The 20,674-nt window shown below is 50.9% G+C and overlaps 6 protein-coding genes across 17 annotated transcripts; 4 read left to right on the top strand and 2 right to left on the bottom strand.

Annotated features, from left to right (window-relative positions):
- Nucleotides 1-89: 89 nt before the first annotated feature.
- On the bottom strand, nucleotides 90-3,815 carry H257_06054 (hypothetical protein). The gene is made up of 8 exons (XM_009831136.1): nucleotides 3,278-3,815; nucleotides 3,162-3,204; nucleotides 2,677-2,995; nucleotides 2,494-2,595; nucleotides 2,246-2,407; nucleotides 1,961-2,131; nucleotides 1,641-1,887; nucleotides 90-1,506 (listed from the first exon to the last, which is right to left on the bottom strand). Exons 1-8 carry the CDS (start codon nucleotides 3,798-3,800, stop codon nucleotides 128-130), a joined length of 2,946 nt encoding a protein of 981 aa, XP_009829438.1. The 5' UTR covers nucleotides 3,801-3,815; the 3' UTR covers nucleotides 90-127.
- A 1,131-nt stretch (nucleotides 3,816-4,946) lies between these two features.
- On the bottom strand, nucleotides 4,947-7,691 carry H257_06053 (hypothetical protein). Of its 6 annotated transcripts, none has more exons than XM_009831130.1 (7): nucleotides 7,254-7,691; nucleotides 7,071-7,191; nucleotides 6,932-7,021; nucleotides 6,452-6,833; nucleotides 5,850-6,003; nucleotides 5,400-5,796; nucleotides 4,947-5,250 (listed from the first exon to the last, which is right to left on the bottom strand). In XM_009831130.1, the coding sequence occupies exons 1-7, from the start codon at nucleotides 7,661-7,663 to the stop codon at nucleotides 4,999-5,001; spliced, it is 1,806 nt and encodes a 601-aa protein (XP_009829432.1). In that variant the 5' UTR covers nucleotides 7,664-7,691; the 3' UTR covers nucleotides 4,947-4,998. The 6 variants fall into 6 exon arrangements, with proteins under 6 accessions (XP_009829432.1, XP_009829437.1, XP_009829433.1 ...); XM_009831135.1 differs by having other exon boundaries at nucleotides 4,947-5,221; XM_009831134.1 differs by having other exon boundaries at nucleotides 4,948-5,250; nucleotides 5,850-5,997; nucleotides 7,071-7,183; nucleotides 7,254-7,676.
- Nucleotides 7,692-7,779: 88 nt separating this feature from the next.
- Nucleotides 7,780-10,693, top strand: H257_06052 (hypothetical protein). 6 transcript variants are annotated; one of them, XM_009831128.1, is made up of 13 exons: nucleotides 7,780-7,896; nucleotides 7,950-7,976; nucleotides 8,041-8,109; nucleotides 8,160-8,291; nucleotides 8,344-8,490; nucleotides 8,537-8,628; nucleotides 8,684-8,786; nucleotides 9,373-9,440; nucleotides 9,515-9,622; nucleotides 10,007-10,115; nucleotides 10,185-10,319; nucleotides 10,385-10,571; nucleotides 10,620-10,691. In XM_009831128.1, the coding sequence occupies exons 1-12, from the start codon at nucleotides 7,801-7,803 to the stop codon at nucleotides 10,436-10,438; spliced, it is 1,140 nt and encodes a 379-aa protein (XP_009829430.1). In that variant the 5' UTR covers nucleotides 7,780-7,800; the 3' UTR covers nucleotides 10,439-10,571; nucleotides 10,620-10,691. The 6 variants fall into 6 exon arrangements, with proteins under 6 accessions (XP_009829430.1, XP_009829426.1, XP_009829427.1 ...); XM_009831124.1 differs by having other exon boundaries at nucleotides 10,385-10,693; XM_009831125.1 differs by having other exon boundaries at nucleotides 10,185-10,571.
- A 526-nt stretch (nucleotides 10,694-11,219) lies between these two features.
- H257_06051 (hypothetical protein) lies at nucleotides 11,220-12,812 on the top strand. Its single transcript, XM_009831123.1, has 2 exons — nucleotides 11,220-12,357; nucleotides 12,419-12,812. Exons 1-2 carry the CDS (start codon nucleotides 11,261-11,263, stop codon nucleotides 12,738-12,740), a joined length of 1,419 nt encoding a protein of 472 aa, XP_009829425.1. The 5' UTR covers nucleotides 11,220-11,260; the 3' UTR covers nucleotides 12,741-12,812.
- A 686-nt stretch (nucleotides 12,813-13,498) lies between these two features.
- On the top strand, nucleotides 13,499-15,070 carry H257_06050 (hypothetical protein). The gene has a single exon (XM_009831122.1). The coding sequence runs from the start codon at nucleotides 13,506-13,508 to the stop codon at nucleotides 15,006-15,008; it is 1,503 nt and encodes a 500-aa protein (XP_009829424.1). The 5' UTR covers nucleotides 13,499-13,505; the 3' UTR covers nucleotides 15,009-15,070.
- Nucleotides 15,071-16,145: 1,075 nt separating this feature from the next.
- H257_06049 lies at nucleotides 16,146-20,535 on the top strand. Of its 2 annotated transcripts, none has more exons than XM_009831120.1 (12): nucleotides 16,146-16,280; nucleotides 16,326-16,430; nucleotides 16,481-16,707; nucleotides 16,756-16,872; nucleotides 16,919-17,379; nucleotides 17,443-17,571; nucleotides 17,623-17,904; nucleotides 17,969-18,073; nucleotides 18,164-19,326; nucleotides 19,388-20,057; nucleotides 20,158-20,250; nucleotides 20,347-20,535. In XM_009831120.1, exons 1-12 carry the CDS (start codon nucleotides 16,195-16,197, stop codon nucleotides 20,500-20,502), a joined length of 3,594 nt encoding a protein of 1,197 aa, XP_009829422.1. In that variant the 5' UTR covers nucleotides 16,146-16,194; the 3' UTR covers nucleotides 20,503-20,535. The 2 variants fall into 2 exon arrangements, with proteins under 2 accessions (XP_009829422.1, XP_009829423.1); XM_009831121.1 differs by having other exon boundaries at nucleotides 20,136-20,250.
- Nucleotides 20,536-20,674: the final 139 nt, after the last annotated feature.

The following is a 20,674-nucleotide window of genomic DNA, read 5'->3' as shown; positions in this document are numbered from 1 at the left end:
GCAGTTTCAAATGTGTCGATTCTGTAACCGTCTACGACGTTTGCAATTCGTTTTCGGGTTTGCGAACCTCACACGCAGGAAGGATGCTAGCGTTATCTATGTCCTCGTTTCCTGTGTATATTCCATCTTAAATAGGGTTGTCTTTCAATGCGGACTGTTGTGACAGCTGCTGCTGCTGGGCCGTGGTCGCGAGCATTTCCAACTTGTTGAGCTTGGCAATCAACAGTTGGAGCGTGAGTTGCGTCGTGTCGGACTTTCGTTTCAAGTCGCTCAGTGCGTTGCTCATGACATCCAGCATGTGTTGGTGGCCTGTGAGGATGCCGATGACCGGGTCCACTTCGTCTTCTTCGTCTGTGGAGACATCGTCGTCATCATCGTCGTTGTCACCATCGTTGGTGTCCCCATTGTGCCCTTCCAACTGCGGCTGTCCTGGCGCCGATTTGGACTTGACAACATCCAAGTCCGTGAGACTCCGACTATGTCGTCCAACCACGTCTTTCAGCGTGGGTAACCGTGTCATGCTGCGGCTTCGTCGTTGAAGGCCACGTCCGTTGCCGCCGTCGTCTGCCCAGCCAGGCTCCACCCGGAACAGTTTCTTGGCGGGTTTGGCAAACTTTTTGGAGCTTTTCGTTCGTACTCGCCACAGTGCTCTCTGCGTCGATCGTTCATTCGACTGTTCTCGAGTCAAGACCGACGATATTGATGGCGCCGGCGGTTCGTCCCTTACTCCTACCGACGGTGGTGGCGCCAAACACACAGGTGCCGTTTGCGCTTCCTCGGGGGGCACCGACGCGAGCTTTGTTGCTGACGAAGGCCGACACATAGGTGGCGCCCCCCCCTTCATCCAAACCTCTGGAGCAGTCGCCGCGGCTTCTGCAGAAACAAAGGGGCTGGATGCAGAAGTTAACTCCGGTGCTACAGATCCAGTACATGGGATGGACTTTGGTCGAGGTTGTAAAGGAGCTGCCGGTGGTTCTGGCTCGTCGTCGTCTGCGTTGAGCCCCCCTTCTGACGAGGACCCACCAGAGGACGACGCGTTGGACCCTCGGAGCCCCCTCGCCGCCCGAATCATATCTTTCGGGTCCTGCGTACTCGCCCGTCGACTGTGCACTTTATTGTGCAGAAGCATTTGCTTCCTTACAAAGACCTTGTCTTGGGCCAGCGCGACAATCTCGCCTGTCTGCAAACTGCGCGCGATCACGTCTTTGACCATACTTTTCCGAATCACTTTTTTCACGTTGGGAAAGTCCGTGGTGACGTCGTCCAGATCCTTCCTCGTGAGGCAGCTGGCTTCGACAAAGCACAGCGCCCGGACGGACGCCCGGCGCTTGGACGAGAACAGCAGCCCCCGCTCGCCAAAGTAGCTGCCCTCCTCCAGCACACTCACGACCACGATGCGGCCGTCGCTGGCCATCCGCTCGATCTGCACGCGGCCGCGATTGATTATGTACATGGACGTCCCCACGCGACCAAACACGGTGATCATTTCGTTGGGGGCAAACACCACTACAAACAAACAACCATCAAGAGTTCGGAAATATCGGATTCCAGGGGGGTGAGCTTTAAACGATTAACGATAGACGGCAAACACGACAACATTATTAGTAGTACTAGTAGTAGAAACTGGAGGGTGTACTTACTCATGGTGAGTTTGAGAGCAAGCGCGGCCAAAACGTCGGGCGGGGCCCCACGAAATTGCGCGACGGAGCCGAGGATTTTCTCAAATTTGAACAGCGCGACTTCGTCCCGAATCGTGGGACTCACCGACGAAAGCAGCTCGGAAATGTTGGAGATGCGCGCATCGCGCTTATACAGGAGGTACTTTCGAATGCGGAGCCGCAGCGAGAGCGGAATGTCGTTCATGTCCAAGAAATCGTTGACCCGGTCCTGGTGATGTAATTATAATTGAGGACGACTCTTCCCATCCATTCAACATCGAGGGAGGTGGAGGTTTGTTTACCATTTGGCGCTGAAAGTCGAGCGAGTCGACGTTGAGGCCTTCGACGAGCTGACACATGGTACCCACCACATACGCATACATGCCAGCGCCGATCAACATCATGACGATGAAGAAGCCTCGCTCCACTGTGTTCATGGCTGTGATGTCCCCATACCCGATCGTTGTAATCGTCTACACATGAATGTACAGAAAAATTTGAAGTTTTTGATGACGAAGACGGGGAACACCAGCAGAAACGTAGGACTGTAGATGACAAGCAGTGATAGTACGTGTGGGTTGGCATACCATGGTGGCCCAGTAGATGCTGGCAATGTACTCATCCATGGACGACGTGGCTGTGGTTCCACCAAGGAGGTGATTTCGGTAGATTTGATCGAGCCACGTGTTGACATTGTCGTCTTGTTCCTTTGAAAAGATCGTGGCCATAAACGCCGCGCACGCCAGCCACTACCCCCCCCACACACAACATCCCATAGTAAATACTACCACTAATGCTGGTTGAATCTCCCAACACCATGGCCCACGATACGTACATGGATCATCAGCACGATCGCGAGCGAGAACTTCATGAGGCGGAGGTACCCGTACTTGATGGAAATGTGTGATTCGTAGCGCTGAAAGATGCGGCTAGCGTTCTACATGTATGTAGACCATGGGAAGGAATGTTGGAGATGGGGATGTATGTCCGTATATGTGCATATTTAAGGGTGACATACCACGACTTTGAGGATCTTGGTGAGGCGAAACATGCGCAGGAGGCGTGGAAGGCGACTCAGGTGGACGCCGCTGGGGGTGGTTGTCGACGTCACGAACGACAGCGAAATGTAATCGAACGGAATGATAGACACCAAGTCAAGGGAGAACCACGAGTGTAAATACGCAGACGCGACTTGGTTGGCGTTGAACGTCGTGACGTCGCCCTTGCGCGACACTTCGGGACTGCGAAAGTTGATGACGATGTCCACGAGGAAAATGCAATCTGTGACACGGTCGACAATGTACACGCCCAACCATGGCTGGACGTTGTCAATGTTCCTACAAACGACAGAGCGCATGAGGACGAGGTTCATCTGGGCCATGATTGAGGGTGTATTATTCTGAAGGGGATATCTACCAACTACAACGAGGGGGACATCCTAAAGGGAGGGGCTAACGACTACACCTAGGGGGTTCTCAGGGGAACCAAACTATGACAACGTACATGAGATTCGCGTAGAACGACAGCTGCATGGGCAAAAACACAGCTAAGAAACCACGGCAGGGTAAACACGGTAGAACATTTTCTAGTAAAAAAGGCAAGGGGGTGAAGTGTGTTACCGACGTAGCAGAGGCACGTGATGAGCACGATGTCCCAGACCTTTCGGAATGAGCTGTTGGGCATGATCACCCACTGTGTCACAAGCGCCTTCTCCTTCTTTCTCGTGGCGATCACTTCGTTAACAACGCCAATGAACCCGCCGAGCTGGTAGTTTTCCCACTCGTTCGCATGATCTTCAAACTTGGCGGTCCCTTCAGTGATTTTCGAGTGGCGGTAGTGCTTGTCGTAGTCTTGCGGTATTTTCCGCCGTTGTTTGGCCGACTTTTTGGATTTGCGGAGCTTTGTGGGGGACAGTAAAGATGCCACGGGCGCCACTTTGTTGAATGGGATCGTGTGGCCCAGGAACGAGTTGCGCCGGGAGATAGTTTGCCTCTTGACGGTGGAGCCGTCGGCTTGGTGCTGGGTGCGCATTTCGGGCAAGATGAAGATCGAACGGCGCTGTTGATCCACAAGGCCTCGCGAGGAGACGCGCGTCACGTGCTCGCGACTGCCGCGCGGGTCGCCCAACCACGGTGCGTCCATCGACCTCACCACCACCACCGAGAGTGACTCTGATGTTGGCTGTTACACGAAAATCAGTTACAGAATGTGTAACCGATCATCATACAGTATTCGGTTGTCAATCCATGGCGAGGTATTCGTGCATCGTCACAGAAGCAATCAGCGAATATTGAACGAGCACATGAGACCAGTGAACACCCACAGACGCTTGAAAAGTCTATAGCGACACACAGGCCGCCGCCTTAACCAGTTGAACTTCTGCGTGTCTGGGCTTACTGTTAACAGTAAGCGGTTGGTGGTCACAAAATAAATCTCCAGCAGTATTAATATACTACTACTTCGAAGTACTACGTAGTATTAATAGTATACAGTAGTACCAGTACATACTGTAGTACTAGTATTCATTTTGCATGCATTAAGTATATAGTTCATTTCCTGGAATGAGAATGATAAATAATAATACGTACAGTAGTACATTTTTATTGAAGGAAAGAATGGATATTTTTCTGGAAACTTCGAACGAAAAGAGTACTTCAAATAATGTGGGGAATAATTCGTGTTGCTTAGCTGAGTGTGAAAACCATTTCAATACAGGAGTAGCTACATTACTGCAGCAAACTCCGACACCCTAAGTCCACAACTGGGGACTTCCAATTGGAACTGTCAGCTCCCGCCCTAACCCAAAGCGACGAAATCGTAGTGTGTATCCACCGCGACTTGTTTGGCTACGAAAACAGTGTTGAACAGAGTTCAAGATGTCCTGACTACAGTACTGATGACAGTTCCCTTCGTTACAACACACTATGTACATCGCTAGTCTATTGTACTAGTAAGTTAGTTGTCCATATACTGTAGCAAGGAATAAATCCATCCCAGGCGAGGCCTGTTGAGGAACAAAGTAACCCGTTCGTTATCCTAACTTAGTGTTATTACTATTAATAGTATTGTCGTTTCGAATCGAATTCGAAACTGGAGACCGCAGCAGAATTGAATGTCGATTTGGGAGAAATGCACAATAAATACCATCCTACTACTTAATAATACTATTAATAATACTAGTATCGTATTTGAATCGTTAGAATTACCTTATATAGTTTTGTAACGTTTCCGATTCTTACAGTTAGTGTGTGCAGAGTCCGTGTACTCAAATCCATCGGATCCAAAACCCTTTCCCAATACAAAATCGTTGTTGATTCACGTCGTCACACGAGGATATCCCTTAACTGAGGTCGCGCCCGCCCGCCCGACGCACTACGCACGCCTTCAACTTGTCCAAGGTCTCGCATTCGGCATCCCCCAACGACAGGTACTTGCAACTACTGCCCCCCCGGGGCATCCGGCCTTTCTTGATCTGCGCCACGTCTGCTGCTACTTGGGCATTGGCATCCCATACCCGCTGGACGTCGTCAATTGAAATGGCCACAAACCGAAGGGAAGACGACCTGTCCACGATGTTTGCACTTCGAGGAGGCTATATATAGTACAAATATAGATACTTCATTCATATGCTCCAGGCAAACACAAGTCACCACCTCATCAGCTACTAGTATACTACTAACTAGTTACTGTAGTACTGCCCACAGATGATCAAAAGATACATGTGGGGTGGCCAATACTTACCATCAGACGAGGTGGCACCGTGTGGTACACCCCCAGCAACGTCCAGTCGCCGTCGAACGCTGGCATCCCAGTGTCACATCCTTCCAACGGGAACACCCCGATGGCCACGACCGCCGCCTCCGTGTTACTGGCACAGATGGTCGAGTCTGTGAACCTCGACAGCAGCGACGAGTCGTCATCCATGAGGAACTGCCGAGGGGGAGAGGATGAAGAAGAAGGCGAGTTGGCGCAGCGCCAGTCGTCAGCCACAGACACTTGGCTCAAGCTCTTGAGCATAAGTGCATCGTCAAACGTCGACGACTTTGCAAATGCTGAGAGGTCTCCAATCGATAAAAGCGTCAGGTCCTTTCCGTGTTCGTCGTCGTCGTCGTCGACGACGGGAACAGCATTGGGTCGTCTATCCATATCAATCTCGATGGGTATGTGTCGGAAAATGTAAGGTGTATGTACTTCAAGGTGGTCGTGGTGGCGTAGTGGGGTACTGGGCGGTAGATGTTGGTTGCAGTGCGCAACCGCTCGGCCATCTCAAACTTGGTAGCTAGGGGTGCTGGAGATGATGGTAGAGGGGGGGGTGCTTCGCTTCGATCGTCGGTGGAGTCTGTTACTAGAATGTAATATATCCCCCATGTCGTCAGCAAAGTTATGATGTTTCAAAGTGGATATGTATAGATAGTTGTATTGTGAATTCGCTATAAACTTGCAACATTATTCGCTTGTTGAATCAATATTGAATCACGCTGGAGTTCTGATTGGTTGAATATACTTGTGTTGTTTCTGCAAGTGCCAATCAAAAAAATCCACTCAAAAATGGATTAGCCAATAGCGTCGATTCAATTCGACGGGGTCTGGAAAATCGAATCGAATAGCCACAATACATGTACTGTACAGTACATACACTCCACGACTGGCAAAACGCAAACATATCCAATTAACTAAAATATCTAATTAACTAACATATCCAACTATTAATAACTAGTCCTGTATTCCAACGACAAAACTGATATGGTATCAATGGCAATTTTGTATGACATAACAACAACACGAGGACATACCAATCATGGTCAGCAAAGACTTGAGAAGACACCCCGCGGCATGTTGGGCGGTGGCGAGGGTGGGCTGCACGGCAAAGCACCACTGACACTTGAACTGTATCGCAGATCTGGCGTCTTGAAATGGTGACCACTCGACTTGTGTGAGCACGCGGTGTGCGGCCGAGCACCATCTCGTCATGGACATGCCGTGGCCGATCGAGATGTTGTCGCCTTCTTCCATCTTGGTCGGCGGCGGAGTCGGCGGACGACGAGGGCCTTCCACGACGGGGGACGTCGTCGGACTGTTTATCGGCGGCGTTCGGAAGATTGGTGTCCCGTCGTCGCTCGAGGAATGGCTATGGTCTGACTTGATCAGATGCATTTCCACCGGCAGACTCTTCTTCTATCGACAAAATCGGCTCTGAATCATCGCGATCTTCTGGCGTATTTGACAGCTTCATGCGATAGCTGCATTCTACAGCTACGTCAAGGGGAGCGTACCACATGCTTGGACAAAACGTGGATGGGGTCCGACACGGCCGCGGCCACAGTCACATGGGGCCACAAAAAGTCGACCCGCACGCGGAATTTCTAATTGCATACTTCAACAGAATGTGATACAGTGATGAGACTCATGTACCTGGTTTTGGTGGTTTTTCGAAATGTCGGCAATGCGAATCTCCATCGACGCCGTGGACGCGTGCGAGTCGAAGAACGCTCCTTTCCGCAGCTCCACGATGCGTTTGTCGGCGACTGCGTTTCTACAGCCGCGTCAGAGTTCCATGAAGATGAGAGAGAGGAAGGAAGAGGTGAACGGACGTACCCGTTCTCGTACAGCAGCGTCGCAGTGAAGTACCCACCAGGCGTGTGATCAGCGGACAACAACTTATCGTCTTGGTCCACGACTCCGACCTTGATGCAGAACACCGTCCGTCGGCCTTTCTGGTCGCGGTACCAGACCCGAGGGGGCTGGACGAGGATCCGAACGGCGATGGAACGGCCTTCGACATGATTGTGGGCGGTCGTTTTGGGAGTGATGCGGGGCATTGCATCGATGGAGGCCATGTGGTGCACTCGCTTACGCTTCGCCAACGCTGGATTCTCATCGTTGTGGTACCCCAGCGGTTTGGTCACATTGACGCTCGAACCTCTCGGCGGTGAGTACTGCAACGCCGCCACGGACGACGTGTCCATGGAGCTAGGTCGAATTGGGCTCGACGGCTCGGCCTTCATGTTGTTGTCACAGTGAAGTAGCTTTGTGTTAGTTTTGGCCAATAAATTTCCAGTCTGAGTGGAAAAAGATTTGGAAATCCGGATACGGGAGGTGTGCACTTTATCCGAAAGGCTGGAGAAAGGAAGAAACTGTCAACATGCAAGTTGATGAAGTCTGGGAGATCGTGCTTGGAAGGAAGGTAGGCCCACTGCAACTGGGAGCCACGCTCTCTGAAGTCATCACCGTGCTCAAGGTACCTTCATGGACGACATGCTTGCGCCTTATCTCCTCACGTCGTCGATGTAGCAACGAAGCCCAGTCCGCGCCTTTGAGGTAAGCGTTCATGCTGTTGCAACGCTCCCAAGTGACGAGCGTCGCATACGATGGAGTGCTGTAGATTGAATACAACGAAGACGAGCCGTACGCGTCGGATATTGTGATCAACTCCCCCGACGATGGCTTCAAGGTACAATCCTCGCGGACCAACCATGGGTTTACATGTACTGCTCGACGTAGTTGCAATTCCACTCCGTGACCCAACTCTTGACCGTCATCGACGTCTATCAAGTGAACAACCTCGCCCTTCGGTACCAAAGCAACATCTTGTGCGGCAAGGACGCCACGCCCACGTTTCTGTCGGTGTATCAGGTACATCGTCCATCGCCGTCGTCTGAACTCATGTCTTGGCTGCATACTGTAGTTGGTGGGCCCAACCTACCCAGGAACGTACGACCCCGCGACGAAACTGTACACGTTGCATTACGTTGGGGGGAGTTTTCGATTTCCGATTCCCAAGGAATTTGAGAAACTGTACAGGAACAAGGACGTACTCCCGTTGGAGCTCCCGGTACAACCGACCTCTTCACATCCCCTCTCTCTCATGCCGCAAACAGAATGGAAGCACACCCGCCGCCATGGGGCTCTCCATCTACGGCGGCAACGGCGTGCCATCCACGAACCAAGCCATCCCCGTCCCGTTGAAGCAGTACTCGTCATATATCCACAGAAGAAGGCTTCTTGACGATATCTTTCTCATGTAGGCACTACTACGAACCCGTGGTGGTGGACATGGCCAATATGCACAAGCTCGTGGTGACGTTCCCGACCTCCCGCCGGGAGATTCGAATCGGCGATACTCCACAAGTATGTCCGTCATATTATAATCCGTTGACCCAAACTTTGGCTGACTTTTGAGCTGATTCGCCAACTCTATCGATCGAGACTACTTTATATTGTCCTTTTACCCAAAATTTGGACTTTTGTGCTAAATCGCCAAATCTATCGATCGATTCTTTCTTTATACTGAATTTTGTATGTACAAAGGTGTCCTGTGGGGATTGGTATCACATTTATTCAAGTCATACACTAATTCAACGTTGACGATGGTTTCCTGCAATCTGATTGGCTCAATCCTTCTGCCGATGCTTCTTCTGTCCATTTGGTTGTGTGTCGATTCATTCTCCATGTCGCTCCAGTTTAGAATAAACACAAAACAATATTGACTTTTGTATGAAAAGGTCCTCCAGTGTCACACTAATTTCAGTCACACACACTACTTCGATGTTGAAATCGTCGAAGAGTGGATTTGATTGGCCACTTGATTCGTGTTCTGGGTGTTTTGATTGGTCGATCGATTGTCTGCCGATTTTTTTGTTCTTCTGGTCATTCGATTGAGCCACTGCAATATCGAATCGACTTAAATCTATCGATATCGACAGACTTCACATAGGAAGTGATCAGTGCCCTGGGACCTCCGTCGTCCACGTACTTCAAGCCCAGTCTGGATGCTTCGTCCTTGTACGTTGACATAATATGTATCGTCCATTTCCCTAAAGTTATTCCTAATTCCGTTGGTTTACTGTTTATTTTAGATCCACCGGGGGCGAATATTTTCATAATTTTGCCGATTTGGGGATCGACGTCATGTACTCTGCGTGGCATGCCGTGTCGAAGATCATTTTGCGAACCAACCTGCCGGGGTATATACATATCTATGATTCGTCTATTTATATATTTTATATATTTTTCACTTATACATATTATCATTTCTAAATTTTGCGCACCAACGACGCCATACTATAAAGTTTCAGCTGTTTCTATTTCATTTTTTATATACTACATATTGTGCTTTCGAGTGAAATTTCGTGTTGTGGTTTCTCGTTGATTGGCTACTTCAGATGAGCTCAAAATTATTAGCCAATCAAAACCTTCTCAATGAAATTCAACAACCAATCAGATCGATTGTGGATCGGTTTGGTTGGCGCGAAATTCGATTGCACCCCCAAATTTGTATCAAATCGACAATGTAGTACATAATATCCAGTATTCTTCATATATGTACGTACTCTCAACGACATATATAGCCATGGCGAATTCAATTCGTATTTCAAGTGCAATTATCAACTGCAGCACTTTGGGGCGACAGTAGCAGCAACCACGTCATCGCATATGACTGTGACCCCTGAGACAACGGTATGACGTTATAACCCCCTGTTGTGATTGCAGTGTTACAGTATCATCCATCATATCCCATATCGGTAGTGGTCAAGCATGGTGAAAGCACTGGATGTGTCCAGCGAAGCCCTGCGTCGGCCCATCGTGTATGACAACGGATCGGCAAAAGATCCCTTCCATGCAAGTCGGTTCTACGCCCCGTTCGATGGATGCCTGGTGGAGGTTCGCATGATGTGTGCATAAGACGAGGAGGATGCTATACAGTAGCTGATAATGCTTCCTTTTAGGTCCTCCATAACGACTGTGCTGCGTCGATTACCCTCAGTTGCCCACAACACTAGCAATCAATTGCCTTCAAGAAAGATCAATGTGTATTGCCTTGATAGGTTGCCATCCAGGACTTCACTTCAATTGGCTTTGTGACGATGGCATCTCGATTGCATCCTTGGTTGAGCCCTGCTAAGACGACATAATGTATAACAACATGGGCAAAGGGCAGGGGGACTAACTCAACGCGATTAGACAGCTTTAAGTGTCTATACGTGAAGCAGCGACTACGAAAACACTGATAACTAATCAATCCATCAAAAACTGTGGTTTTTATTGTATTTACTAGTACCGGTACTGCTATTAATAGTACCAAATATATATATATGGTACTAAGTATCAATATTTCGAAAATTTGGTTCACGGTGAGTCTGGATGTAAAAAAAGGCCAAAAGAAGATCCACAATTTGGGAATTCAATTTTTTGCCAAATATCCCGTTTTTTGCCAAAAAATAGAAAAGTGGTTCAAGGGACGTATTTTTGTGAAAGTTGGAAATAGCTGAGTATTCTATTGAAATTCTATTGAAATCAGTTTGATCCAGACAGTCAAGACTAGGTGGCAACCAATTCTCCAAATTGCGGGTCATCTAGACAGATAATTCTCCAGTTTTAGCCGATTTGATAGAAATTGACATATTATCAATGATTTTGGCCGTTTTTCACGTCCAGACTCACCCAAACAGCAATTTCCATCATTGACACGTTCACAAATCCGGATAATTGGTCCACTCAGTTCTACCGGTCGGGGCATCTCCGGATAAGTTATGCGATACATTATTGAGTTGAAGTAGGAACCCAAAAGTGATTGATATCTTTCTCCACCGCCCCACCTCGTGATGACAGACGTGGAGATGCAGTCGTGCTTGCTCAAGGAAGGCACCAGTGTACAGAGCATAGACTACGACAACGCCACCGTCATGGGTGTCCGTCCTTATGGTCGTGTGATTGCACTGGCCATGACGTTGAACTGCATGATTGGAACGGGCTGTTTCGGTCTGCCCTTCGCCTTTGCGTCCGCTGGCATCAGTCTCACGTCCTTGCTCCTCCTTCTTGGCACCGTGGGATCCCTCGTGACAATGAACTACACGCTGGAGGCCATGGCACGCGCGGAAGGACTATCATCAACTCATCATCCCACCCATCATCGGCTCACGTATCGGCGACACAACTTTAGCTGCATCGGGCACCTCTTCGCTGGCCAAACAGGGTACACTATCGTCCAAATCCCGCTCGTGCTGTATTCATTCGGCTGTTTGTGGAGCTTTGCATCCATCTTTGCTTCATCCTGTGCGTCCATGTTCTACACATACGTCGTTGTGGGCGACACCTGCAACGCCTACGCGTTCGATGCTACGTCTGGTTGCACAGCTGCCTACTTGGCGAGCATGTTTGTCTTCTCCATTCTCGTGGTGGGGCTGGTGCTCATGGAGATGGGAGATCAAGCACGCATCCAGAAGTTCCTCACTATCTACCGCATCGTGGCGCTTTCGCTCATGGTGGGAACGATGTCCTTCAAGCTGTACGTCGACGGCTGGGGCGCCATCCAAGCGCGGCTATTGGCGCGGGACGTGAGAACCACATCTTCGTTTGCCCACTTCAGCCTCGCGTTTGGGTCTACCATCTTGGCGCTGAATTGCCATCACAACATGCCAGACATCATGCAACCGTTATCGTCGAAACAGCATGCGAGGCAAGTAGCGTTCGTGGCCATTGTTATTGGGTGTGTCTTTTACTTTCTCGTGGGGATTCTCGGGGCGCTAGCGTTCGACCATGTTAACCCCCTCGCGAGTCTCATGTGGAGCGACTTCACCGGCTGCGGCAACGGATGGCACCCATGCTCATCCTCCTCTGTGCCTGGCAAACCACCAACCTCCACGTGGCTAGGCTCCGCCGTGCATATCATTGTCATTATGTTTCCTGTCGTGAACATCCTGTCTAGCTACCCCATGTGTGGCCTCACGCTAGCCAGCAACCTCTTGTCGGCGCTTCCCAAGCGCCCCACTCGGCCCCTCCAGCGCCGTTCAAGTCGCCCGCATGCTCGCCGTCCTCCCGACCCTCGTTCTCGCCGCCGTGTTCAAGAACCTCGACGACATCTTCACCGTCACAGGGCTCTTTGGGTTTGTCATTGGCCTTGTCGTGCCTTGCTGGTTCCAAGTCGTGGGCATCTCCGCCTGCCGCCGATTTGCCCACGACCAACCGAGCCACACTCCGTACACTATTTCATGCCTTAGTTCTGTGGCAACTGCAACGGTCGTGCTGAGTGTGATGCTGCTGGCCACGGCAGTTGCCACCGTGTCGATACTGGTCCAGCGGTAAAGAAATCTACTCGACGTACTACAGTACAGTGTACTATAGTAATACCGTACTACAGTATTGACATGGTGTCGGTGTCCATCTACAGGACAGTGTACCTCCATCAACTGTGATGTGGAGAAATGTGAAAGTCACATTTCCACACACTGACATCCACACTTCCACATCACACTTTGATGGACACAAAGCTTGTGACCAGAATATATCACTCTTGTCAAGTGTCACCTTCAGCTCAAAGTCTGGTAACTACTGTCACGATCAAACCATACTATATAGTAGGTGGAATATATATATGGTAAGTAGGAATATGAGGCAGTGACGCATACGATATGGTTTGTGTGGTTGTGTCACGCAACGACACAAACCACAACACCGCACCCAACCAGTGTGTCGTTGTGAGAGGTTTGGAATGATGTAGGTAGTAAGTAGTACAGTACTAATAGTATGTAGGGTGGCTTTCATTCGTAGCTGTACATACTCGAACTGACTGAAACTCGTACTGACTGTAACTTGAACTGACTGTGACCTCGACCTTTGTGTACGTGTCCGTACTGTACCCCCCTGCCCCCAGCCTCCCTTCACACCGAGCACATTCACACGACGCTTTTGCGACAAAAATCCGTGGAAACTTCCCGCTAAAGTCCGTGGTTGCAACGGGTGTTCTGGTAAGTACGATCTTTACACGTCGTGTTGGTATCCGTGCAATTCTGTCACGACATTCGCACTTAATGGAAAATTCACCGTCCATGGCTTATGGGCTTGCTTTGAATGCCATTTCTCGACGCACTCTCTGTCTGTCACCAGCCCCCACGACCGATGGAAATTTCGCTTGTGAAGCAGCGCAGCCGGTCTGCGGACCACCCGCAGTTGGACCCTTTGGATGCCGCCGCCATGGGCGTCCGCCCGTACGGCACCGTCGTGGCGGTGGCCATGACTCTGAACTACATGATCGGCACGGGGTGCTTTGGACTTCCCTTTGCGTTTGCGTCCGCCGGGCTGGGCCTCACCACCATCTTCCTCGTGCTTGGATTCGTGGGAGCGCTCATCACGATGAACTACACGTTGGAAACCATGGCCCGTGCCGAAGGTGTCGTGTCCGCGCCCAAGGGAACGCTGCCAGACAACCGCCTCACGTACCGCAAGATCGACTTCAGCGTGATCGGCGACATCTTTGCCGGGAGCATGGGATACAGCATCGTGCAGACGGTGCTGGTGCTCTACTGCCTTGGATCCCTCTGGTCTTACGCGTCCATCTTTGCGTCGTCCATCGCGTCCATGGTGTTCACGTACGCGTGGGACGACTCGTGCGATGCGTACGCGCTCGACGCGACCGTCGCATGCGTCGACATGTACTACGTCAGCATGGTGCTCTTCTCTGTGGTTGCGATCTCGATGGTGCTCATGGATCTGGGAGACCAAGCCACGATCCAGAAATTCCTGTCCGTGTACCGCATCGTCGCGCTCTTTGTGATGCTTGTGACGCTGCTCATCAAGCTTACGTACGACGTCGTCGCAGACCGCGTGGCATCCCGCGAAGCATGGGCGTTCAACTGGCACAACTTCAGCGCCGGGTTCGGCCCGACCCTGTTGGCGCTCAACTGCCAGTACAACATGCCCGATGCGCTGCAACCGCTGCACGCGACGGAGAAGTCCAAGGCCCGCTTGATCACATTTGGCGCGATGACCATTTCCGCCGTGTTCTACCTGCTGCTGGGGGTGCTAGGCGCCATCTCGTTCGACACGGTGAACCCGCTGGCGAGTTTGATGTGGAGCGACTTCACGGGCTGCGGCAACGGATGGACAGCATGTCCATCTGGCAAGCCGACGTGGATCGGATCGATCGTGCACATTGTGGTTCTCATGTTCCCCGTGGTGAATGTCACGTCCACGTACCCCATGGTGGGGCTGACTGTGGGCGGCAACATTTTGACGTCGCTGCCCAAGGCATGGACGGCGCCGTTGGGTCCGTCCCGCGCCCGCACCTTGTCGCGCCTGATCGCGGCCGTGCCGCCGCTGGTCCTTGCGGCTATCTTCAAGAAACTGGACGCGATTTTCACCTTTGCTGGCTTCTTTGGGTTTGCGCTCGGCCTCATCATCCCGTGCTGGTTCCAAGTGATCGGCATCAAGTACTGCGAGCGCACGTTTCACTCGGACCTGGCGGTCCTGACTCCATATGGCCTGCCGTTGGTCAGCTCCACGACGTTCTCCACAGTGTTCTTGTACTTGACGTTCGTGGTCACGATCGCCGCCCTGGTGTCGCTCGCATTTTAGATAGATTTCCTCCGATTCATTCTACTAATACTACTAATCAACATCTAGTACTACTAATCAACGTCCCGACCAAGCTCATGGTTAGTTCAATTTTTAGTCTTGCAGTGCACTGTATCGCATATGGTTATGATATGGGTAAATATGAGGCACTTTGACAATTTCAGTCGGACATACTTGACATTTGTATTGGACTTAAGGGAACATATTTTGTCCGAACGGAATATATTGGACATATTTGTGTATTGTATACATCCGCATAAGAACGATCAGCATTTAATAGTACGGACAAGTACTGTATTTTCGCATTAAATGCGAATAGTTGTACCACAGAGGTCGTACTAAAATGCACCAATCATTGATCGTTATTTGAATATACACCAATCATACAGTGAACCTCTAAATTTCTATTCATAATTACATACAAAACGGAAGGTTAAATATACGACTTCAATTGGCACTCAAATTATAGAGGTTCCGCGTCTATAGCGTTTCCAACGACTCCAAGCCTCGTCATAAGAACTTAATTATGGGTGGTTGTTCACCTGGGAATTCTCTACCTTTAGGACTAGAATTTGAAAATGGTGAAGCAGGACGGAGATATGCCCATTCTTTGAAATCAAATGAAAATTGGTAAGTTGGACATTCGGTGAAGTGCACGATTGGGGCTCACTCGTCCGCCTGAACAAAATTATACACACGACCTCCGCTACGCTGCGGTGCGCGCAATTTTGTGGGCGTGTCGATGGGGAGGGTTCAAGGATATTCATTGATATCTTGGAAATAAATTCATGGATACCTTGTAAATATATTCATTGACAACAATGGCGAACACACGTTCATAAGAGCACTAGAGCAAGACATTAGCTACAGTTCGGGCCCTGGCCAATAAGCAGCCGTTACGTGTTTGTGACGTGGACAGCTACGAAAGTTTCTGTCCTTTTTCTGGCTACACTACTGTGTAAGTCTAACCCGTCATGTGAACTACGATGCAAGTTACCACTACGTTGTAGCAAACGATGTTTTGCAGGCTTCATTTCCATGTGAATTATTGCATACTACTAGTACTGTAATGTACTACTACGTGATTGTAGCCACGATCAAAGTCACTACCGGTTACATCATCCCGAAACGGTTTCACTTTACGAGCAACTGCCATCGCTGGCCGACGAAAGTCGAGTAAAGCGCGATGGAGCAGTACGGACGGCCGAGAAGGAAGCCTTCGCAGCAGTCAAATGCTCCCCCTCAAGTGGCCTTCCTGTATCCAGCATCCAGGTACGGTACTGCCACGATGATTGCTCATCCTTCAATCTGTCGCAGCAAAGCATCCCAGCCCAACCAACCACAAGGACTGTTTCCCACAAAGCCCAAACACAACATAACCTCCCGCACCAACCACACGGCCGTGTCGTCCGACGTGAAACGGTAAGCCATTGACTTGGAGGTTGATTGCCAATCCATTAACCTATGTACAGTGCATGTAGCCCCAACGTGGCGACAACAACTACCCCCTCCCCCCCAGGACTATTTGTCACCCCCCGCGACACATTTCCCAAGAACATGGTGGCCGTGGTGCACAAAGTTCGCCCCAGCACGGCGTCCGCGGTCAAGTCGACCAGTTTGACCTTCCACAGTGCACCGTTAAAACCAAATATCACCGCTGAATTCCCTCCAGATAACGACATAGCTCCCCCTCTCCGAGGTACGATACTACTTGGTGGCATTGTTCCGATGCTGTTGTGGGTTGTAGGCGATGACGTGGCAGTCCCTACGCTCAAGCTTCGTCCAAGCACAGCCTCTGCGACCAAACGAACATCACTTACCAATAACAATCCACGTAACCACGACACTTCGTCCCCGCAATCACGTACAAATGCTATCGTTTGCTTCTCTAATGCAAGACACACACTTAGCCACATCGACGCCACGGACGGAGCGACCGGAGAATACCGAATTGGACTTGACAAGTCGAGTGAGTGACGATGGAGGCGTCGGCTACATCCGTCGACTCAAGCAAGACATTCAGACCATCCATTTCCTTCTGGCTTGTACAGACTCGGCATCGCCACCGTCCTCCTTCTTATCCACCACACCAAATCACCTGTTGACTCGACGCGACAGTGTGCCGCTGCCAGCACACGTCCGAGCTGCCTTCGCACTGGCTACCCAACTGCAGGCCAACGACCAGCTAGATCATGTGAAAGCTACGCTAGAGCACTTGCTGTCTGATAGCTTGACGCAGCTTATCTCCAAAACACTCGTGGGCAGCCACGGCGCTACAACTGGAAACTCTATCGATGACATAAGTGGGGGTGGCAACGACGCGGGAACAGTGTACTTGCACCACTTTTTGTCGCTTTCCCGACGAGCAGAGGTCAGTTGTGATCAATATGAAATGTCCTTCGTGTATGATATGTATGTACTATGTACATTGTAGATGATCCAGAAGAAATGTATAACGGAGGCAGCAGAGAAGGAATGCGTGCAGACGCAGTTGATGGAAGTTCGTCGACAACTTGCGGACGCCCACAACGACATTGTGCTGTTCAAGGATACGCTAGACAAGGTACGGCAATACAGTGATGTCGTTACTTTCAACGGTTCGGGGTGTATGTAGGTGCGGGGCCCTGGACACGGCTGGTCCTTCCTTCGCTCTGAAATGCACCGACTTGGAGGCTCGATAGCTCATGTTGAGGATGCTAACCCAATAGACACTTCAGCATCCCCAGATGACAAGACAGAACCTACTAAATGTGCAGGCATCCTCGAACAGATGCAAGCATTGGAGGAGAAGTATACCACATTGGAAACCCAGCACGCGGAATTGCAGACTGCGCACACGAAGCTCACCAAGGAGCACGTTACTGCCAAAGATGTCGAACTTAATCTATCAAACGAGGTACTTCGATCGCTTAGTATTTGTTATGGAGCCACACAATCCAACGCAAAAATGTATGGAGTAGTTGCAGGGGTCGCAAACGACCTGTGCAGCGCTGCGTCTATCGTTTGAAAAGTCCGACGCTCATTGCAATGAACTCGTCACCACCGTTCAATCTCTACAAGCCCAGGTTGACATCACCATCATTCATGACAATACAACCCTGTCACAAGTTATGCATAAATGTACTAGTATTATATACTCATCCATGACATACTAGCTGGACCTGGGACGATCTCGAATTCTATCGTTGGAATCCGACCTGGAAACCACCAACACTCAGCTGAAAAAAGCATCGGCGGACGCAAAAACCCAAATCCACCAGGCCCAAGTCTCGTACATGTCGAAGCTCGACGTCGTCGGCGAAGCCGCGCGCCAGCTTCAGCTTCGTCTGCAGCACGAATGGGAAGCCCGATTGGCCGAAGTCGAACAAACCCAGCAAATGCAACTGCACGTGATGGAGACGTCGCACGGGCGGGCGCTGGCGGCGCAGGCAGACGCATTCAGTGCCGACAAACAAGCCTGGGATACAGAACGACTAGCGGCAACCCACGAGCACTCTGCCACATTGGATCAACTCTCCCGGGCAAACGAAGCCCTGGAGGCGGAGAAAACTCGCAGCCGCACTCTAGCCACTGACTGGTCTGTCCGGCTTGAAGAAAAGTCCAAGGCACTCGAAACGGTAGAGCGTCAAGTGCACGCGCTGGACGCGGCCAACCTGCAGCTCAAGCTGGCTGTGTCGGAAACGAAGATCGCATGGCGTCATGATATGGAAACGACGTGGCTGCAGCAGATTGCCACGTTGGAGCATGCGTTGGCCCAGGCACGAGCCAAGCTGGACGCCGAGCGCGAAAAGTTCCACCTCGAGCTACAAGCCGAGCGCGACCGCGTCCACCACGTGGTGACGCAGGCAAAGTCCGTCGCCGATGAGCTCGAGACGGCCAATTTGTGTCTGGCCGAGAGGAAGCGCCAGCGCGAGGCGGATCAAGATGCATTCGAAGCCCGCGAGAAGCGCGCGGCGGCGGCCATAGCGCGACTCACGGAAGAGCTGCAGGAACTGCAGCAGCACAAAGCGCCAGCGTCGAAACGGAACTGGGACGCCGAGTGCCGGCAACTGCATCAACACAACGACGAACTGGCGGCACAAGTACGAGGATTGAAGGAGCAAGTGGATGTTTTGAGTAAGAAAAAGGAGGAAGATCTAATGTCGTTAAAAGTCCAACACGACAAGATGCTGCAGCTTGAGCTGGCGGTGCGGGTGTTGGAAGCCAGTAACGTCGACGCCGGCCATCAACTGGCGGTTGCACGGGCGTCCGTCGCGGAGTTGGAACGGCAACTTGACGCAGCGAAAGACGAATGCCAGCTTATGGACATGGCAGCCACGTAAGAGTTACTCGGCATATCCGAGGAATGTACCCATTGAATGAATGTTGTTTTGTGGTAGTGAAAGCCGACTGCAGCAACAGGCGCGGCTGAACGACCGCCTCGGTATGGAAAAGCGAGTGGTGCAAGAACAACTGTTGGATTTGGACATGGCGACCCAGAATTTGATGGAGGAAAAGCAACTGCTCCAACAAGTCGTGACGCGCTTGAACGACAGGTTGAAGTTGCAGCTGGAGTTGCTCACGAACGTTCCCAGCAACGAGTCAAGAAACAGTATGACCAAACACGAGTGGGCAGAGGCACAAGCCCAATGGCAACGGCTGCAAGGGCAGTGCGACGACGCTGACTGGCAGCTCCTTCACATGAAAGAACGACTGGACGAGATGGAGTCGTTGATGAAGGGGGGGCCTTCTTCCTCCAAGCATGCGGCGGCAGCTAAGAAGCGGCCTGCCATGGCCCATAGGAAGCAATCCCCATTTTCAGACGCCATTGCAGCCGGCCAACGGACCGTGGCAGTGGCCGACAAGCTCCATCAGCACCAGTCCCCGGAGATCGAAAGCGATTCGTATGCTGCGGCTTTGGCTAAGGAAATGAAAGCCATGAAGGACACATATGAAGCCAAGTTGCAGGATCTGCATGCAGAATTGAAGCGCGTGCAGAACATGCGCTGCGAGCACACGGCACGCCTGCAACGAGACCTTGCCGACGACAAAGCCAAGTACACATCCATGGTAATCAACATGGTTCAATTACGCGATGGATTTCCTTTGCATTGTTAGGTGGAGTTGTGTGTATCATGGCCATCTCAGCGTGGGACCCAATCATTTGTAGATGAGCCAGCTAGAGGAAAAGTGTAAAGGGCTGGAGCAGGAGTTGGCCGCACACCTGACAGCCATCCGTGACGAGCGCGACGAAGAAATTGATGTACGAAGATGATAATTCGATTGTTCTTGATTAGGACGACGAATGTTCTGGTGCCGTGGAAGGGAACATGGTGAATGAGGAGCGGTTTTGCTGTAGCTGATTTGTCGGTCAAGGGTGGAGCGAGACGGGAAGGCCAAGGTCGCCGTGTTGGAAGCGCTCTTGGAGTGCCGTGCCAAAGCGTGCAGCGATGAACTGCAGCGACGTTCCACAGCGCACAACTCGATGCGAAAGCCAGCTCGAAGCAAGTCGTAAACACAATAACAAACCATCGCATGCACGCTTCCATTGAAGTCGTTAAGCTGTACCTACCTACCACTACACACATTGCAACCCAAATACTAGTAGTCGTGATCATAGCGGCGACAAGGTATTGGCCGTTGATATTGTCCATACTATTGTAATAGGAACGTATATGATGAGCATA

This window comes from Aphanomyces astaci (genome assembly GCF_000520075.1).
Source record: "Aphanomyces astaci strain APO3 unplaced genomic scaffold supercont1.11, whole genome shotgun sequence".
Taxonomy (NCBI): domain Eukaryota; phylum Oomycota; class Saprolegniomycetes; order Saprolegniales; family Verrucalvaceae; genus Aphanomyces; species Aphanomyces astaci.
Note: the sequence above shows the minus strand (reverse complement) of the source record. Positions and strands in the feature narration are given on the sequence as shown.

Bases quoted from the DNA above. Each gene is read 5' to 3' on its own strand.
- H257_06054 (XM_009831136.1), bottom strand. From the start codon at position 3,800: ATGGACGCACCGTGGTTGGGCGACCCGCGCGGCAGTCGCGAGCACGTG. The intron at 2,408-2,493 runs GTACGTATCGTG...TGGGGGGGGTAG, and splicing joins CGATCGTGCTGATGATCCAT to TGGCTGGCGTGCGCGGCGTT. The intron at 1,507-1,640 runs GTAAGTACACCC...GTTTGTTTGTAG, and splicing joins TGCTCTCAAACTCACCATGA to TGGTGTTTGCCCCCAACGAA.
- H257_06053 (XM_009831130.1), bottom strand. From the start codon at position 7,663: ATGAAGGCCGAGCCGTCGAGCCCAATTCGACCTAGCTCCATGGACACG. The intron at 6,834-6,931 runs GTACGCTCCCCT...TTTTGTCGATAG, and splicing joins ACGTTTTGTCCAAGCATGTG to AAGAAGAGTCTGCCGGTGGA. The intron at 5,797-5,849 runs GTACATACACCT...TGATATGGATAG, and splicing joins GCCACCACGACCACCTTGAA to ACGACCCAATGCTGTTCCCG.
- H257_06052 (XM_009831124.1), top strand. From the start codon at position 7,801: ATGCAAGTTGATGAAGTCTGGGAGATCGTGCTTGGAAGGAAGGTAGGC. The intron at 7,977-8,040 runs GTAAGCGTTCAT...GGAGTGCTGTAG, and splicing joins GCCCAGTCCGCGCCTTTGAG to ATTGAATACAACGAAGACGA. The intron at 8,292-8,343 runs GTACATCGTCCA...TGCATACTGTAG, and splicing joins CGTTTCTGTCGGTGTATCAG to TTGGTGGGCCCAACCTACCC.
- H257_06051 (XM_009831123.1), top strand. From the start codon at position 11,261: ATGACAGACGTGGAGATGCAGTCGTGCTTGCTCAAGGAAGGCACCAGT. The intron at 12,358-12,418 runs GTCTAGCTACCC...GCGCTTCCCAAG, and splicing joins TTTCCTGTCGTGAACATCCT to CGCCCCACTCGGCCCCTCCA.
- H257_06050 (XM_009831122.1), top strand. From the start codon at position 13,506: ATGCCATTTCTCGACGCACTCTCTGTCTGTCACCAGCCCCCACGACCG.
- H257_06049 (XM_009831120.1), top strand. From the start codon at position 16,195: ATGGAGCAGTACGGACGGCCGAGAAGGAAGCCTTCGCAGCAGTCAAAT. The intron at 17,380-17,442 runs GTCAGTTGTGAT...TGTACATTGTAG, and splicing joins CGCTTTCCCGACGAGCAGAG to ATGATCCAGAAGAAATGTAT. The intron at 20,058-20,157 runs GTAATCAACATG...AATCATTTGTAG, and splicing joins AAGCCAAGTACACATCCATG to ATGAGCCAGCTAGAGGAAAA.